Source organism: Lytechinus variegatus, chromosome 10, assembly GCF_018143015.1.
Source record: "Lytechinus variegatus isolate NC3 chromosome 10, Lvar_3.0, whole genome shotgun sequence".
Taxonomy (NCBI): Eukaryota; Metazoa; Echinodermata; class Echinoidea; order Temnopleuroida; family Toxopneustidae; genus Lytechinus; species Lytechinus variegatus.
The window spans coordinates 14,755,103-14,774,571 of record NC_054749.1 but is presented as its reverse complement, the minus strand read 5'-3'; the positions used below and the strand labels follow the sequence as shown (position 1 = coordinate 14,774,571).

Here is a 19,469-nt window from a genome sequence, read left to right as displayed (position 1 = left end):
GATTTTATAAGGAAAAAAGGTCAAGACGTCAATGATGAAGAAGTATATATCAGGATTTTAAAATCCATGGGAATTCTGCAGAAAATACATCAAAAGAACTGGTGAGTACCGATTAAATTTATTAACATATTAAATAGATTATACATCAGTAGAGGCGCTGGTCAGAAAATTGGGATCATCCCAGTTTACAGGGACTGTCTCAGTTTATAAGGATTTCTTCACACAAGAAATCTAGGAAAGTTCATTCACCTGTCAAGTGCCGACACCAATCAAGTGTGCTAGTCAATGTAAACATATCAGGTTTCATAACAAGATTATTGGAAGACGGTAAGTCATGAAAAATAGACGGTGAACTGGGGGGAATTGAGGTCACTGAATCTATTTTTAGCACTCTCAATTTCCGTAATTGCTGTCATTGTCCCCTAGGGGGAAGTGAAAAAAAAACGTCCCCATAAACAAGGACAGACTCAATTTATCAAGACATGATTTGTCTTGGTTTATGAGGATATCCTTCATGTCCTTGTTTTCTGGGACAATCCCAATTTTTGGAACCTGACGGTGTCAAAAATCAAGCATTTGTCATGTTTGTCCCGAAGAAAAAGAGAAAATAAGCCAAACATTGCCAACCTTATTTCACCACACAGGGAGGAGTAAGAAAGAACAAGGTTATATCATAACCTTCTTCATAGAATGAGTGGGCTGGGCCGGGTTAAGTCAAGTCGAGAAGCCGAGAGGGAAAATACCGACACAACTCTGAGCACATGGGACTAGTGCCAGGGGAACACAAGTCAAGAACCGGTAAGTCAAGAAAGTTTGAAGAAACAGAGAGATATTAAGAGAATTATCAAAACTTTATATCATATATCATCCAATCATTCGCAGTTTAGGGGGACAAGATCAATAAATAAGGTATCCTCACCTCTAAATAAATCAAATAAGTATAACTTTTCATTACAGCAGCAGGGCTCACGACTCAAACTCTTCTTAAATCTGGCGCCGTGCTCGAAAAGGTATGGTGTTGGTAAAATTACTGCCATTTTACTTTATAGACTCACATATTGGAGAACTAGATAGTCAATTTGTTTCTTTCTTTCAGAATACAGTAGTTAAAAAATAGCAGGATAACAGATTATTAACAAATAATGAACAAAAAAGAAATGAGGGTCCACCCATGGCGTATGGGGTAAACATTAATTAAAAACCTGCAAGCGAGGTAATAGAAGGTGAGCAAAATTTGCGACCTTTTCATTACAAGAATCTAATTTTGTGATAGATTTGGAAAATATTATAATATTTAACCCCTATTCCTTTGCTTCTCTTTATTTTTCTTCCTTTTTTCTTGGGTGTGTTTTTTGGGTGTAAACATTTGCCCCCCACATCGCACGTCAGCTCGTGATTATCATCTGCATATATTGATTTATATTATAATACATAAAGATAGAAAAGGCATAAGTCAACATCGGGGTCAACACAAAATGAAAAAGAACTGATTTAAAAATAGCAGGATAACAGATTATTAACAATAACGTAATAGTAGCATAATGAACAATAAAAGAAATTAATAGAAAATTGCCAAAAGGTTTTTAAAAGGGGTGAAATGAGAAAATGAGTTGGGAGGGTAAACAACACGCAAAACAAAACGATATTATAACTGACACAAAAAAGAAGACACAAAAAAGAAGAAAGAGAATGGTATGTACAATACAAAAAACACAAGGTAATTCATTGTATCATATTGGTATGTGATAATATATTTTACACTTTATGTCTTTCAAAAGATTTCAGCATAATTTTCAAACAATTTAATTTCATTTTCCTTTGAATTATTTAATTGAATATCCTGTTCATGATTACAGAAAGTGCATAGAATGTCCTTTTTATCTGAATCTCCGCTACAAACAATTTCAGCCCGCGCTCTTACTGTCAGACTGTCTTCTTTACTAAAATATTCTTTGTCAGTCCTGTTTCAGGTCGGAATATCAAAAGTTTTCTCACGTTTTACGCTCGCATCAATAATTATTGATGGGAGAGGTATCCTTTTCATGAGTCACTGGAAATATCTTTAATAAGTCCTTTGGCTGGTCAGTATATTTAAATTTTTACTTCTTGCTGGCATCATCTTTTTTTAGAATTCGCGTTCATGATTACAAAAATAGATTTTCAGATCTGAAGAAAATAAACATAAAAAGAAATAATAATCTAACAATTGACCTGAAATCAGAACATTTTAAGCAGCCCCTGGATCTGCCCCTGACGAAGGAATTATCATTTTACATCCGGGCTTCTTCTTTTTTTTCTTCTTCTTTGTATCTTCAATTGCTTTGGGAAAAAAGGAATATTTTTTGTAAAAGAAAAACCTTAGCGAGCCTGCACTTTATGCAACCAAAGGGACGCATCATTAGATACCCGGTGGTGGGGGCTGGAAGTTTGGGTTGATGCAAAAAAAAATGTCCTTTCCTTTTTAAGCAATTTTTTCCTTACTCCATTAAGACAAGTTTTTCCCCCTTTCAGATGTTTTGTCAGTGGACCAAGTTTGTTTTTTTTTTTACTCTGATGGTGAGCCATTTCTTTTATTTTTTTATTTATTTTTTCCTCATATAGCAGGTCAAGTTTTTTTTTTTTTTTTTTTTTTGGGGGGGAGGGGAAAACTTCCAGCCCCCTGGATATCTAATGGTGCGTCCGTAATATCGATGTCCTTTTTAACTTCCATAATTATATTCCCGTTTTCCTTTTCTCGCCCTTTTGCTTCTCTATCTTTCGTTTCCCCCTTCCCTTTCATTCCCCTTTCCCTTCTCTTTCTTTCTCTCTCCCTCTCTCTCCTCCTTCTTTTATCGATCCCCCTCTTCCTTTCCATTTTCTCTCTGTTTTCCTCCACAGGGGCGGGGGGGGGGCTCTCGGCCCCCATGCATTGATCCGTGCGCTTGGGGCAGGATTTCTGCCAATTCCCTCGCCCACCCATATGAATGCATAACGTGACAAAAAAGAGGGGACGGATCTTGTAGAAAAAAGCGGGGTACATAACTTGAGAAGATAGCTTTCTCGTGGGTCTGCGTTGCGCCAAGATGATGAATTACCAATTTGTCTACTGCCAATTCGTCCACTCATCACATGGTCTACCCGGCAACATTTGGTCTAACGCCATTCCGTCCATCAACATTTCGTCTACCAACCATTTCGTCCAATAACAATTTGGTCCAATCATCACTTCGTCTAATCACCAGTTCGTCTATGGCCATTTCGTCTCATATTACCACTTGGTCTAATCCCCATTTTCTTTTCATCGCTTTTCATTCATTTCGCCCAATTAACACTTCGTCCAATTAGACCAAATGGTAGGCCTACGTGGACTGAATGGCTGTTGGACATGTGAGTGGACGAAATGGCAATTAGACCCTATAGTCGATTTGACATTTTCCGAACCTAGAAATGTTCTTTCCGATGAAGTTTTTTTCTTGATTCGTGTTCCTATGGGGTCCTAGAACAAATTCAGCTTGGTTGCCAAAAGTTGCCGTTTGGGCAATTTTGCTAATTTGCATAAATCCAAAATGGCCGCCAGATGTCATCTTGAAAACCTAACTTTTGAACCCCTGTCCACAAAATGATGAGTAATGACTCGTTTTAGGGGTTTAGAGATGTGTAGAACTGATTTCTGTAATCATTTTTGCAATATAAGGTCATCTTTAGGTCAAATCCAAGATGGCCGCCTTTTGCAATCTTGAAAAATTGACTTGTGTTCCCCTTGCCCCAGAATGACGAGTAATACCTCTACTTAGGGGTTTTGGGGTGTGCAGAATCCATTTCTGCTTTCTATTTTGCAATATAATGTCATCTTCAGGTCAAATCCAAGATGGCCGCCATATGACGCCATCTTGAAATATCAATTGTTGAACCCTTTGCCCCAGAATCATGAATAATAACTCTATTCATGAGTCATTAGGTATGTTGATTCAATTCATGTAGTTATTTTGCACAAAAGATAATCTTCAGATCAAATCCAAGATGGCCGCCAACCGCCATCTTGAAAAATTACTGTCTGAGGCTTATACGTGTTAGAACTAATGTAAAGGGATTTCAGTAAGAATACTCATTTCTTTTATTAATTCTCAAGTTCATTTCAACATTAATTGCTCAACTTAGAATGAATCCTCTTTAGGTTTGGGCTATCCATTTCGAGTGTATTTTTTAAGGTCTATTCATACCTTTGTAAGAGGCTTATTGGGTCTAATTCAATTTGAAAGTGTTTTATCAATATTATTTTTCTAAATCAATGTGTCCAATGATTGGTAGGCATCAGTTCGCCTTAAAAGACGATGGTGTAGCGCTAGGCCTTACATTTTCGAGAGTGACTATAGAGCACCACTCTAGAGTGGCAGTCTAGAGCAAATTTTTACAGATGAAGGAGGATGGCGCTGAGACACGTTTATATAGAGATGCTGCCCTAGCCTTCCTCCTAGGCCTTTGGTCTGCCAATTTAGCATTCCGATTATTTTCTGACGTCTTGACCCCTGTACTTAGTAGCTCTCCATAGAATGGATGGCGACTATCATCTACACCTTCATAAGTGTTAGTGTCTATGCCGGCAAGTTTTATGTCATATTTGCATGTGTCTTTAAAACGGAGGTGTGATCTATCGATGGGGTGAGACCAATCACACAGCTTACCTTACCTTGGCGAATCCAAGAAGGGATTCGCCAAGGTTTCATGGGGCAAACATGCCCCAACCACCTGAGGTGCCTTTGACTAAGGAGCGAGAATAAGCTTTTGATGCCAGCACGTACGCTGAAGGGCCTCTGTATTTTTCACTTTGTCCTGCCATTTAACGTGCATGATACGTCCGAGGCAGCTGACATGGAAGGTGTTTAGCCACTTTTCTTGGTCGGCGTACGTTTTCCAGGACTTACTTCCGTGCAGGAGCTTGGCCATGACTGTGACAGATTTTACAATCCTGATGCTTATATGCTTGTCCTGTGAAAGGGACAAGAGACATATAGTCGGTCCAAGGTAGGTGAGGAGTCCACCATAACCAGACGAGTGTGTGCTGTTGATATACATATCTGGAGGACAGTCGGTGTCTTGAGTCTATCAGGATTTCTGACTGTCTCAAAGTCTGATGGATGGTCCAAACCCCTTACATGCACAAGACAGGCAGCTGTTATGTATGACTAGGTCTTGTACTCCCACTTCTTGAGAGGCAGGGGCGACATCGTTTCCGTAAAACATTTCACGAATGAGAACAATCCTGACCGTGGAACAGTCTTGGGGAGCCTATCTTCTGCAGGAGGCTAAAGAGTGCACTCCTGCTGACCAAGTCAATGGCTCTTGTCAGGAGGAAAAGTCCAATAATAATTATAAAGGAAGTTAATAATTAAATCAATTTTTTTTGAAAAAAAATACGGAGAAATCACTTTTTAATTCAAATAATACTTTAAAGTCATTTCACTGGAAAAGTATGGTTGCACAGAAATAAAAAAAGGGATCAAAACTCCCGAAATCATAGCCCAAACCTTGAATGGTTTAATTCTAAAGTAAGCGGTTAATGACGAAATCTATCAACCATCTGACCATCTTAGACATGACTTGACCTCAAACTAAAAATGGAGTGATTAAAAGAAATGAATCATTCTCACTGAAATCCCCTTACATGAGCTCCAATACATAACAACAACCTTATTAGGGACAGCACTTCTTCAAGGTTCAATAGTCTCGGAAGTAGTTTTTTTTTCTTAATATGGCGTTTAGTGGTCATGTTGGATTATTTTGACCTGGAGATGATCCTACATTGCAAAATTATGAACAGAAATTGAATAAACATACCAAATAACTCACGAAAAGAGGGATATTATTCATGATTCTGGGACAAAAACTTGAGAATTAATAAAAGAAATGAGTATCTTACTGAAATTCCTTTACATTAGTTCTAACACGTATAAGCCTCAGACAGTAATTTTTCAAGATGGCGGTTGGCGGCCATCTTGGATTTTATCTGAAGATTATCCTTTGTGCAAAATAACTACATGAATTGAATCAACATACCTAATGACTCATGAATCGAGTTATTATGCATGATTCTGGGACAAAGGGTTCAAAAATTGATATTTCAAGATGGTGTCATATGGCGGCCATCTTGGATTTGACCTGAAGATGACATTATATTGCAAAATAGAAAGCAGAAATGGATTCTGCACACCCCAAAACCCCTAAGTAGAGGTATTACTCGTCATTCTTGGGCAAGGGGAACAAAAGTCAATTTTTCAAGATTGCATATGGCGGCCATCTTGGATTTGACCTGAAGATGACCTTATATTGCAAAAATGATAACAGAAATCAGTTCTACATATCTCTAAACCCCTAAAACGAGTCATTATTCATCATTTTGTGGACAGGGGTTCAAAAGTTAGGTTTTCAAGATGGCATCTGGCGGCCATTTTGGATTTATGCAAATTAGCAAAATTGCCCAAACGGCAACTTTTGGCAACCAAGCTGAATTTGTTCTAGGACCCCTTAGGAACACGAATCAAGAAAAAAACTTCATCGGAAGAACATTTCTATGTTGGTGTATTGAGCCTATGAGACTGTCAAATCGACTACTATGAATAGTGGACGAACTGATGGTAGACCAAGATAATAATAGTTAACTTTTTCCTTGTCAATATTTCGTGAATAAGGGTATATGACATTTTATTATGTCGATGTCTAAAGGGAGTTATATACAGAAAGATTAAAAATAAAATCTATTTCCATCCACACATAGGACCAATGATGACAAAATATTACAGTGTCTATTTTTTTTATATGCAGAATTATATTCATTCCTTTATTTACAAACGAAATAGTATTAAAACTCATATATAAGATTAGGAATTATATTATTGTAGCATTGGAAATACAGAGCTATAACAGTGATAAAAATATATTGCATATGATAATTTTAATTTAAACATACAGACAGGTTGTTATTTAACTTTAACACTCACAAAATACCTCTCAATTGCTCAGTTCTAAAACTTATTGAAAACTTGAGCCATTTAATCACCAAAGAATCAAAAGTGATTTGAAAATAATTTCATGTATACGAAATTATAAATAACACGATTTCCTTACTGTAAAATTTGAAATGTAAACATCATTATCATTATCTCTATATAAAAAGAATGCTATTACACCCAACGTGTAAGATAAAACAGCTGAAATTATTAATTCAATGTGCAGAAATTGAATTGCAAAGTGAACAAGTCTGAAACCAAATTTGTTTGATTAAGGGATATTACATCATTATGGATGTACTGTTATAAAATTGCAGTCAAGAAAAAATACAATATCACATATCAAATCTTGCGACAGACTTTTTTTCAGCACATTTCACAAATCATGGACAGCAAAAAGCATTAAAGGAAACCAAAACCCAAGAGACAAAGCAATCTTATTGGAATGAGTAAAATGAGAGGAACAATCTAAAACAAGTTTCATCAAAATCGGTTATATAATTATAGGCAAGTTACGTTTAAAAAATCTTGTACTAACTATGGGTATCATCAAATTGGCAAACATGCTTCAAAATGGCTGATTTTGTGGACAACCCTCCATTTGTTTTGGACACGAATTTTCAGGTTTTTCCCTTTATTTTACATATTTTACATAATCTCCTCCTGACCTTTACATAATGTGGTGTGAATTATATTTTCCGTGACATATATTATGCTCAGAATGAGGCAATATGCAATTTGAAAGATAATGGGGGATCTGAAAATTTGCTTATTTCACAACCGATTTTGATGAAACTCGTTTTAAATTGTACTTCTCATTTTACTCTTTCCAATACGATTGCTTCTCCTCTTGGGTTTTGGTTTCCTTTAATATGTGTTACAAACACAAACATTCATTAAAAAAAAACCGACTCACAACACAATGAAAAATGCTCTTTCTAACTTGGCTCCTTTGAATAGGTGACTTCTACTCATGAAACAAAGATAACTTAAAATATTTCTATTTAAATTGTACATGTATCGAAATAGTCATTTTTAGAAAAACTTCTGAATTTGATGAGACCTGGAATATTATAATTTTTTATTATTTTACTGTTTTTATGAATGTTAATGTAAATACTTTATTCTGAATATTACTTATCAAGACGAAATCAAACTAAAAATAGAACCCCCACAAAAAATAGATATCATTTTAATTGTAGCATAACTACTGCAGCTGCCTATATACCTTCAGATTTATTGCTACTAAATAGCCTAACCGTGTACTAAATCTATATCAACGGTTTACTACCTATATACTCCCTATAATCAGTAAATTATATTGATTTTTAAGAAACGAACATTGACTGTTGCCGTATAACAAGGAGTCTCTCGTTCCCTCTTCTTAACCATGTATATAGGTAACGAAAAACAGTCTAGCATCCTTTCTAAAAACAAGTTTATTTTGTTATTTTGTCAGAAATCTGAAATTTTCTTTCATCACTTTCAGGAAGGTTTTTCATCAAAAGTTTTGTCAATGAGTCAACTGACTTATTTTCTCACAGCCAATCAGATGCAAGAATTTCAGTAGCTTATAACAAATAGTCAGTAAAAAAAATCACTATATTTGTTTCATGGAATCCTGCTTTCCTGATCTTGATACTTCCTGTTGTACAAATCTGAGGCATGCAAGATTTTTCTTTTAAATAATATGATCAGTCACTGTGGGTCCATTTCAGTCAGGCAAACCCCATTTCCGATTTCCATCTTCGAAGCTCGACGTCGGTTTCGCCCCCGTCTCCATCTCCTTGTAGCGGTTGTTGCGATGCTGTTTGACCTTGAAAGCCCTCACCCAGGCCGCATCAGGCTTCTTGCGTTGTTGAAGTCCGGTCACTTCAGGGGACGGAGAGGTGTGGTATGTATTCCGAGGAGAAGTTTTGGCAGTGTTACCTGTGGGAGGATGGGGAGAGGTGGAGGTGGAGGAGGAGGAGGAGAGGGATGAGGAGAAGAATGAGGGAAAGAGGTGGGGAGGAGAGCCGGGTGGAAAAAGAGGAGTATAGAGGGGGAGAAGAAGAAGAAAAAGTACAAAAGGAAAAGGAAAAAGAAAAAGAAGCAGCGGAGGAGGAGGAGGAAGAGGTGGATGAGGAGGGGGAGATGAGAAGACGAGGAAGAAGAAGACTGAGGAGAAGAAGGGTGGAAATATGAAGACGGGCATGACGGAGATGGAAAAGAACACAGAGAAGGGTGAAAAAAGGAAGAAAATGATAAATAGGATTGAGGGGCAATAGAAGAAGGAGAAAGGGAATAGGGAAAATCAAGAAGGTAAAGAGGAGAGGAAGATGAAAATTAGTTTTAAAACATGACATGCAAGAGAGGGGGGAGAGGGAAGCAAGAGAGTTGATAAACACAATTACGTCACAGGAACGTCGTGGCCATCCCTTTGTAATTTCAAGCCACATTTCAAATGACTCTCAATCAATTTTATGATACAATGAAAAAACCTTCATTATAAAGGACATTCCTTTGTTAATGAATGACAACGATCGATGTAAGGTTATAGTTTTATGAAACCAGAGACAAAAGGGAACTGATTCCTGGAAATTATTATGATATAAACCTTCTTGATAGATACCAAAATTGAAAGAATACAAATTACATTGACTTACTCTTTCATTGTTTCAAACATAATTATATACTTTTGACAATAGAAAAGGGTTTCCCAATTAAAATTTACATCAAATGGCCTACTTTCCGGGATAAAACTGAATGCCCAGATACAATTTTCAATAAAAAAATAATTATCTTTCTAATTCCTTTAACAAAACAGACCCAAGTCCAGATAGTAATTCATTTCAAGTAGATCGAGGGGTAAAGGTTTTTGTAACTCCATTGATGATTTTTGGTAAGTTTTCATTCATTTCGGGCACTTTGGGGGACAAACAAATAAATAAAGTCCAGGGTCTCGTAACACCGCATACATTCGTAATTCCGAAGATTCGTTATTCCGAAGGTTCGGATATTCCGAAGGTTCGTATATTCCGAAGGTTCGTAATTCCGAAGGTTTGTAATTCCGAAGGTTCGTAAGTCCGAAAACGAAATGAGGTTCGTAATTCCGAAGGTTCGTTAGTCCGAAAACAAAGTGAGGTTCGTAATTCCGAAGGTTCGTTAGTCCGAAAACGTAATGATTAACGAACCTTATTTCATTTTCGGACTAACGAACCTTCGGAACAACGAACCTTATTTCGTTTTCGGATTATCGAACCTTCGGAATAACGCCACAAATGTTCGGATTAACAAAAACCCTATTTCGTTTTCGGATTAACGAACATCGAGGTATAAGCAATTTACGTGTTTCGGAATTACGAACATTCGGAATAAAGAACCTTTTGAATTACGAAGTGTAACCGCGTAACACAAAGATTAGCGATTCATCGTCTAAAGCTTGCTATTTAATATTGATTGTATATTGTAGTCAGAACAATCGTTCAAATCATTTTGCCCTTGGTACAGTCTTTTTTACTACACTTTGGTCAAAGTAACATGGATGGGAAGAGGGTTGAATAAATACTTCCGTATAGACAGAAATTACGTTTTGGAGCTTTCTTGAAGTTACAGTTGGAGCAAATTGAAGATCTTCAATTCATTTCAATTTCTTTTTCATTCTTCAACATAATATAAGATAGATTGATTCAATCTAGATAAAAGCATGAACAAAATTCAATTATTATTATAATCATTATTACTTATATATTAAATATAATTAAATCAATACAGTTATATATCATAAGAAGAATGGATGGGTCCACTGAAAAGCAGAGCTTGTAGAATGTGGACCCCTCAAAATACTCTCTCAATCTGATACGGATCATTTTTTGTTTGTAATATATAGGTGAGAAATGTATTAAGCTATACAACAAGGAGTAAATAATTGATAACTTATCTTACCTTGTAAGGAAGAGTTGTTAACAGCGTTGTTTGATTGTTCATTATTTCGTTTTTGTAACCAGTTTGTATTGGGATTCGAGTTTGGTATGCTGTCGGGCCCCAGATCGGATTGATTGGGCGAGAGTTCTATGTTGTATTGCTGCAATGACGTTGATGATGGTGACGACAGGTCGGTTTCCTACAAAAAAAACAAGAGAAAGAGAAAATATTTATAAATAATCAAAACGTCTCGGGAGAATTTTGTTGAAAATGGGTTTGTGTCAAAGTGCCAAAGACTGAAATTGTGCCCTTCTGCATACTTTATCAGGCGCTCGATCGACGTATTAAAACGGAGAATGATAATGATAACCATTATGTTCTGCAGTGCCAATAGGAGCACAGTTCATAATAGCTGAAGTGGTTACATGTACATCCTGGATAAATTTCATTTAGAATTATTCTCGTTATTACTTCAGTTGATTAAGTAATTTTGTAATTTTTGTCATGAAGTAGTAATTAAACTCTTTTAGGGAGGCAGCGGCTGTGAAGCAGGGCACTGGGAACGATTTTTTTTTTACTGGGGGTGGGAGTGCTGGTGTAAATTTGAAAAGCCAAAAAAAAGGTTTTTACTTCAGAATGGAGAAATCGGTCGAGGAATTTGAAAAGAAAAAAAGTTTCACTACACAATGAAGGTCATTTTAATTACATTTTTTCCAACTTTTACACATCTTCCAGAATACCTGGGGTGCTGCCTATCGATAACAATAATAATAATTATACGCAGCACCCCCAAGGGAGTGGGGTGCTCCGACCCCAGCAACCCCGCTTTCCATGCAAGGCCATGCTGGGAATAGGTATTTTCACTAATTTAATAAGTCTACTAATTTTCGCATCTATTTTATTACCCCTTATTTGTAAACAAACTTGTTGGATTTTTACCATTACACTTTAATAAACAATCGGCCTTGTTATTTTAGGCACTTATTAAAGAACAAAACTAGACGTAAAATTACGCATTGTGATGGCCCAGGCATAAACTGTGAGCAACGTCTCCTTATATTACTATAGTAATCAATAATCTAATTCATTTTTAAGAGAAATTCAAAAGATACACCGGCAAACAGTAATGGAAGCAAAATGACAGGTTGTATAAGAAAGTATGACATTTTGAATACTGGAATTTTAATTTGGTTGATGTTATATGAATTAAGTCACTTTGAAAAGCGAAATCAAACTTGCAAGAAAAATGGCAGATTTTATTTTACTTTTAAATTATTATGAGTTTATTTATTAATAAAGTAATTAGAAATTACTTTACAATTTCATGATCTCGGGGCTCAGAGCTTTTTTATTTATGAATGCCTGAAATATGGACTTCATCATTAAAACATTAAGAATGTAGGCCTATATAATGACGATGATGATTTTAATGATGTTAACTTTTATGATGACAGTAAGTGATGTTTATGCTTATATGCCGATAAATGACACGATGTTGATGATGATGTTGATGAAGATGATGATGACGATGATGATGATGATGTCATGATGATGTCATGATGACGATGTTGAAGATGGTGATGATGACAGTTACGATAATGACGATGGTCGTGATATGGTGGTGTTAATGACGATAATGGTGACGGTGATAATGATGACGGTGGTGGTGATGACGACGACGATGATGATGATATGATGATGATGATGACAAATACTCACACATTGTGCAAATCATTGGGGAAATTTTATCTATCATTTGATCTCTTTTTCATAAACCATCCATACATTTTTCCAAATCAACCCTCGGCTGCAGTGTGTGTGTAATTTCACACTTTTACATGCATTTCTTACGACGTGACTATTACTTGACTGCCGTCTATATAACATTAAATAATTATTGTTGCCTGGTAATCAATGATAACGACATCATGAAGATAATTGTCACGAGAGCTTGTGTTCGTCTGAATAGAGCGGGGAAATAGAGCGCAGAGATACAATATACTTTTTAATCAGGGTTTATCGATCAATACAACAATAAAAAAAACCTGACGTCGTGTCAGTTTAAATTTATAAAACAAGGGTTGATATCAGACCCTCCGAGAGGAAAGTAACCCACGATAGTTGATTGACAAAATGACACCCCCCATCCAATTAGGGGGAGGGGTGGAGAGAGGGCCCCTCTCACTCCCGATATACCCCCATGGGGCCTCCCATTCATCCTCTCCATTGGATCTTTTTTTTTTTTTGCTTGGATACCATCAGATTTAAAAATATTTTTCGGGGGCCATGGGACCGAGGAGGGGGGCGGGACTGCCCTCAACAAAAGCGTATGACTATTGTTTTTTTATTGAATGGGCTTCCCCAACATTTTTGCTCAGCCCCCCCCCCCCTCCCTGTGAAGCGGGAGTTTCTCTATATAGGGATGCTGCGTCGCCTGCCTGCTTTATACACCATTATATTGGTATGCTAAAAAATGCAATTTAACCAAAATCACCATCATTTTGTTGTGAAAACCTTTTTCTTTGCCTACCAAATTTGTCTTTCAAAGAGCACCCCCTATCAAAAAATCATTTTCCAGCCCCCTCCCACTTTCAAATGCGTTTCGCGGCCCTTAATGTTTTTTTTAGACTATATGTTCTTTATTAGTGCAGCCGCGGTATTCCAGTCTTGGCAGAAGCGGATCTAGAGGGGGGTTGGGGGTTGCAACCCCCCCCCCCAAAAAAAATAAAAAAAAATCCGGGGACCATTTTTTTAAATGTTATCTTTTTTTAAACTTGAAATTTGATTTTATTCTATTTCTATGTATTTGCCAGTGAGTATCAGTGACAAGCTGTTCATAATAAAAGTATTAGGCTAACAGTGCTTATTCCAAGGTCCCCATTCTTTGTATCTGTGTTGTTAACTGGCCTTACATTGCAGGAAAATGCAACTTAATTTTACAAATTTTCATGAGGGTTAATTTGGCAACGAGATCTATACCCAAAATAGTGGTGTTTTAGATGCAAGAAAACGCCATTTTCACACACAGATTTTCAAAAATTTTCCCTACTGTGGGAGGGGGGACACACCCTCCCCCCTCGCTCGCTCCACTCGCTTGGACTCGGTCGCTACGCTCCCTCGCATACCACCCCAACCCCCCTTTATAAAAAGCTGGATCCGCCCCTGCTTGGACAAGGTTCAACAACAACAGCAATAAAGTGGAAAAATCGCAAACTTGATAGGATCATATAACTGAAATAAATGATTGATTTTGTTTTCATTTAAGAAATCATACCGAGGCCAAATTATTTTATCAAAAATTTCACTGTGCACATTCAGTAACGCACTTACAATGGAAGCATGCTGTAAAAACTGTGGTGTTAAAACTGACACCAATTGGTGTTAATAGAGGACCACACCCTGAGGTGTTAAAATTACACCCTAAAGATTGAACATAACACCAAAGAGTGTAAATGTAACAACCAAAGGTGTTGTAATAACACCTATAGGTGTAAAACTAACACCACCAAATTAACACCGGTGTAAAATAACTGGTGTGGTCCTCTATGTACACCGGTTAACACCACAGTTTTTGCTGTGTATTGCAAAGACTGAAAGAGTCTGTGAACATCGAAATACATAAGCAAGTAAGATGTGTTTATAATCACGGTCCTTTAAAAAACGCACATCAATTACAAAAGAAAAAAAGATTGATGGTAAAGGAATAAGGGGGATATCATAAAAGAGAAGATCGTAAACTAAATTTGTTGACCTAAAACTAGTCACCAGTCGATACCCATTTCCATCCATCACTGCATTAATACACAATCACTGTAAGTACAACAAACAGATTGAATAAACTGAATACCATAAAGGGTGCTTTGCCTCTAAAACTTGGCTCCAAGCTTGTCGGTGCAATTTAAGCCATAAAAAGTAGGCATAAGCTATCAAAATAAATCTCTTTCAAACTAAGTAAACCATCAACACGATCAATGTTCTTTGCCACTCAACAGTCCCCAGGTATATCTCAGTCTCACCTCCGACGATTGTTCTGGCCTCGAAACAATCCCAATTCGTAATCCAACTAAAGAAAATTTCTTTTGAAAGAAAGTCACAAATAACAACACTATTTTACTAAAATTTCATTTCCTCGTCAATATTCAAAGATCAAAGGTCATACATAATCCAGTTGCACAATCACGTTTCTTCTTTCAGAATGAGGATATAACTTTTTTTTACCAAAAACAAACAAAAAATATCACAAATTTTAACTCCAATTATTGGTGGAAATGTGGAAATGTGACATTTTTCATCTAGAATCGACAACCATGTCATATTTTCTACTTACTCGCATTAAAATTAAGTTCGTTTTTTTACACCCAACAAAATGAACTAATTTGGGGTGGGGCTCGGAGACTACGTTTTTTATTCCTTGGATTATAAAAGGGAGCAAACCAAAGATTAGATTAAAAATCGAAATCTAATGGAATAAGAAATAAATCTTATTAAGTCCATAAAACATGAATGCTTGGTTCCTAATATCAAGAACTTGGTTTAATTCATAATCTATATATTGTATTCGGAGTGGTCGAGATGGATAGGCCTTGTAAACAAATAAACAAAATGTTTTTCTATTTATTATTCTTTTCATACAACCTACTTTACTATATAAACTTTCACTTGATCTTTGAGAATTATTCAAACCAAAGTTAAAAAAATCAAACAACTATGTTTAACTTTGAAATCAAACATGGCGGTATATTTTTAATCAATACCTGATCAGTTATAACACAGGATTGTATACAACGTTTTTACCGCATAAGTTCACCCTGAAGAAAATTTTGCTGTAAAAATATAGCAGAAAAAAATGATGAAAATATTGGTGAAGGTTTGAGGAAAATCTATTAAAGATTAAGAAAGTTATTCGAATTAAAAGTTTTGGATTTGTGACGTCATAAACGAGCAGCTGCCCATATGTTATGTAATATTATATGCATAAATGTTTTTTTATTACCTTACCTTACCTTACCGCAAATACTGGAAGAATGCTGAATTAGCAGTCGAGCTTCCAGGTCTATCTTCTAATTTTGTCATCTTCCTTCATGCTACAATAAATTGAGGAGGCAGTGGGGCAAGTTGGTGAAAATTGACTTGTCATATCTAATTAAGAGTAGTGGGAATCATAGTGCTTATCTTGCCAGTGTCGGTCTAGCCTGATTTTGAAGGTGTCTACTGTGGGAGCTTCAACTACCTCATGCCAGTATGGTTCATGATGACTTATTTTTGTTTTCTTTTTAGAAACGGGTGTGAAATGATTTGTCTTTTGATATACTGAAGACACAGCTAAATGTAGGAAAGCTGCTCGCATATGACGTCACAAATTAAATAATTAGAATTCGAATAACTCTTTTATTCTGAGATAGATTTTTTCTCAAACCTTCGGCATTATTTTTTCTGCTATTTTTACAATAAACTTTTTGTCAGGGTGAACTTACCCTTAATGATGCTGCTGATGCTATACTAGGCCTACTACTTGTTCTTCTACCACTATTATTACTACACTCGTACTACTACTTCTACTACTACTACTACTACTACTACTACTACTACTACTACTACTCCTACTACTACTACTACTACTTCTACTACTACTATTACTACTACTACTACTACTACTACTCTATACTACTACTCTATACTACTACTACTACTACTACTACTACTACTATTACTACTACTACTACTACTATTACTACTACTACTACTCTATACTACTACTACTACTACTTACTACTACTACTACTACTATACTACTACAATTACAACTACTCCTACTACTACTACTACTACACTCTAAAAATTGGAATGTTAAATCAATATCTGAAAAGTTTGAGGAGTGACAACCTTTTCCAAATGTTACATCCAACCTTGTATAAAGCTGAATCCAACATTTTTAAGTGTTGCGTAGAACAATTTAAAGTGGTAAATGCAACATTTAGAAAATGTTGTCACTCCTCCAACCTTTCAAATGTTAAGTTAACATCGGTTTTTAGAGTGTACTACTACTACTATACTATTACGATGACAACACTACTATATACTACTGTATACCTCGGGGTATACTTCTACTACAAATTCATATTTTAACTAATGTGAAAATCACTCTCAAACCAATTCTATCATAATAATAGTTCTGATATGTGCCATATCATGATTGGGGAAAACGTGATACAATCATATTGGACTTAAAATCTAATTTGTGACAGCCACCCAAACCCTACAACTAACACTACTCCTAACTAAAAAAAAATATATAAAAAAACAAACTTATTTGTCTCTCTTGTCTAAATTAAGATCAGCATTAACCACTTAGAATAACCCTAACCCTACTACAACTAACCCTAACCCATAATATATATTTTTTCACTTTGGGTGGCTGTCACAGAAGGAGCTCTTCCCGCGCTGTACCCTCAACAGTTGACAAGATCAATTCTTAGCTAATATCAATTACAAATTGATGCCAATTGTTGGGAAGATGTGTTATAATTAAATAATGGTGACTAACCTGTGGGCCAAATTTTGGTCCCCATGCTGTCGACACCGGCTCGGACACTGCGAATTTTCCCGTTCCCGTTCCCGACTTCATCCGGAGTGGAGGATAAAAGCCATCAATTCCCCGGACATTCATTCTCTCCCGAGGGTGCAGGGGGATCCCTCCAAAGTCCACAACATTGGTCTTTGCCGGTTGCCGACTCGGCCCTGTCCTTGTTCTCCCGACAAATTCATTTGTGGCAGCACTTGGATTGACATTAGGTGCAGTTCTGACCATTCTCGGGGAGGGTATCCTCTTGCTGGTCCGGGAATTTGGTTTGGTGAAGTCTTCTAATCCCTGTCCCTGTGCGGGAATGGATCGATTGAGCGCTGTCTGGACACTCTGTCGCGCCACTGCTGCTCGAGGACTGTTCATACTTGGTAGAGCTACGCTGATCTGCCTCGGAGCTCCTTCCATTATCTTCATCCGATGTGCTTATTATTCCCAATTAAACACGACGAGAGAAAATCTCGAAACTCAGTGTCAAACCCAACATAAATTCAAGTTGAACCATTACGAGTTGCCATATTTATCGCGAAATCATTCTCCTTGCGATTTCGGGCAGTGAGTTCCTGCAACTTTCCATGGACGGCTGATTAGATCTCGTTGCCTGGCACACTGACTCTCTCGTCGAATCCTTATCGCACTCATTAATCTTTCAGACCCCGGCGTTTTTTTCTCCCTCCCAACAATACTTTTATTGACAAGTAATTGTCCCCACTCTCGTGTACCAGCACTGTAACTATCGCTCGATTTCTTAACAATTTGTTTCCCCCATGAAGGTTGCAACAAAAGAATGAACTCCTGCGATCTCTTGACGCTCTCTTTGATATCATCAAACAGACAAACACAAAGGAATTTCGGTGGTTCGCTGAACACGAGAAAACAGAACGTCAATAATATATCTCGCTCGAGAAGGCTGGAAGGGGTCGATGCATATATAAGATTAATACATGTAATGTTACTGGTATTGATCCAAATCGAAGGTCAAAGTATGAACAATTCGTCATTAAAGTGTTGCAAGTTTCTTTCGAGTTAGTTACAATATTCTACAATGATTTTCGTAACGCGATAGACTTTCGAGAGTCGGTGAAAGAATTATTACTGTCACAGTGAGTTTGAACCAAAAGGTTTGCGAACGCCCGCAAATTTTGAGGGCTTTGAAAAAATGCATGGGGGGATATAAATAGACAGAAATCAAATAAATTAAGAGAGGAAATAGTAAACGATGTGCACAGCAATTAATAAAAGCTTGTTTTCAGTTCATAAACAATGGGCAGATATTTCTTTCAAACAATTTCGACTACCCCCGCGCCCTGTGCATGTTGACCATTGATGTCCTATATTTCTAAGGGAAATGAAATTGGAAAATACTGCAAGTCACTGCATTTTATTCAAGTGTATCATAAATGAAAAGAATCGAGGGGGGTAATTATTTATTTTTTGTCAACTTGAACTTATATACATTTCAGCTGGAATCACATTTCAGCTCTAGGTTAACTATATTCATCTTCTGAGTAAATCAAGAAATAAAACGATGTGTGATAATACTCCCAATCATACACGTTGCAGCGATACTGTCATACCGCGAGGCAAACGAAGAATGTTAGTAAGCGTTGCCAGGGTAACGAACTCTCTGGAGCTCCTTCTAGCGCATGTCGTCTGGTCGTACATTCAGCCGAGGTCGGATAGGGTTAAGAAGGCGGAGCAGAAGGGGGGGGGGTCTAGAGTGTAAACGTTGACAGCTCATTCGTGAAAAATTGGCTTGTGTTTTTGGTAATATAATCTGCGCACTTATAATGGTTAGAACAAAATGATAACAAAATGAGTTACTGGGTTTAATTTTTGGCAATATTTTGTGAAATGCATGCATCTATATTATTTTGCACGCACATGTGCGCTGATGATCATGTCATATTCCTATTTTCCTTTTTCTTATGTTAAACATCGCATGAAGTCATAATTGTTCATTATTTTTCAATCATGAGTGTATTACATGTCGCTCTTGTAAA

At 36.7% G+C, this 19,469-nt stretch overlaps 1 protein-coding gene across 1 annotated transcript; it reads right to left on the bottom strand.

The window, feature by feature from the left end:
- Positions 1-7,818: 7,818 nt before the first annotated feature.
- On the bottom strand, positions 7,819-18,238 carry LOC121422936. Its single transcript, XM_041618175.1, has 3 exons — positions 17,431-18,238; positions 10,908-11,085; positions 7,819-8,912 (listed from the first exon to the last, which is right to left on the bottom strand). Exons 1-3 carry the CDS (start codon positions 17,881-17,883, stop codon positions 8,698-8,700), a joined length of 846 nt encoding a protein of 281 aa, XP_041474109.1. The 5' UTR covers positions 17,884-18,238; the 3' UTR covers positions 7,819-8,697.
- Between the last annotated feature and the right edge of the window lie 1,231 nt (positions 18,239-19,469).

Excerpts from the sequence above, each read along its gene's own strand:
- LOC121422936 (XM_041618175.1), bottom strand. The coding sequence starts at position 17,883 with ATGAAGATAATGGAAGGAGCTCCGAGGCAGATCAGCGTAGCTCTACCA. Across the intron at positions 11,086-17,430 it reads GACCAAAATTTGGCCCACAG|GAAACCGACCTGTCGTCACC; the intron begins GTTAGTCACCAT and ends TTTTTTTTGTAG. Across the intron at positions 8,913-10,907 it reads TAACAACTCTTCCTTACAAG|GTAACACTGCCAAAACTTCT; the intron begins GTAAGATAAGTT and ends ATCCTCCCACAG.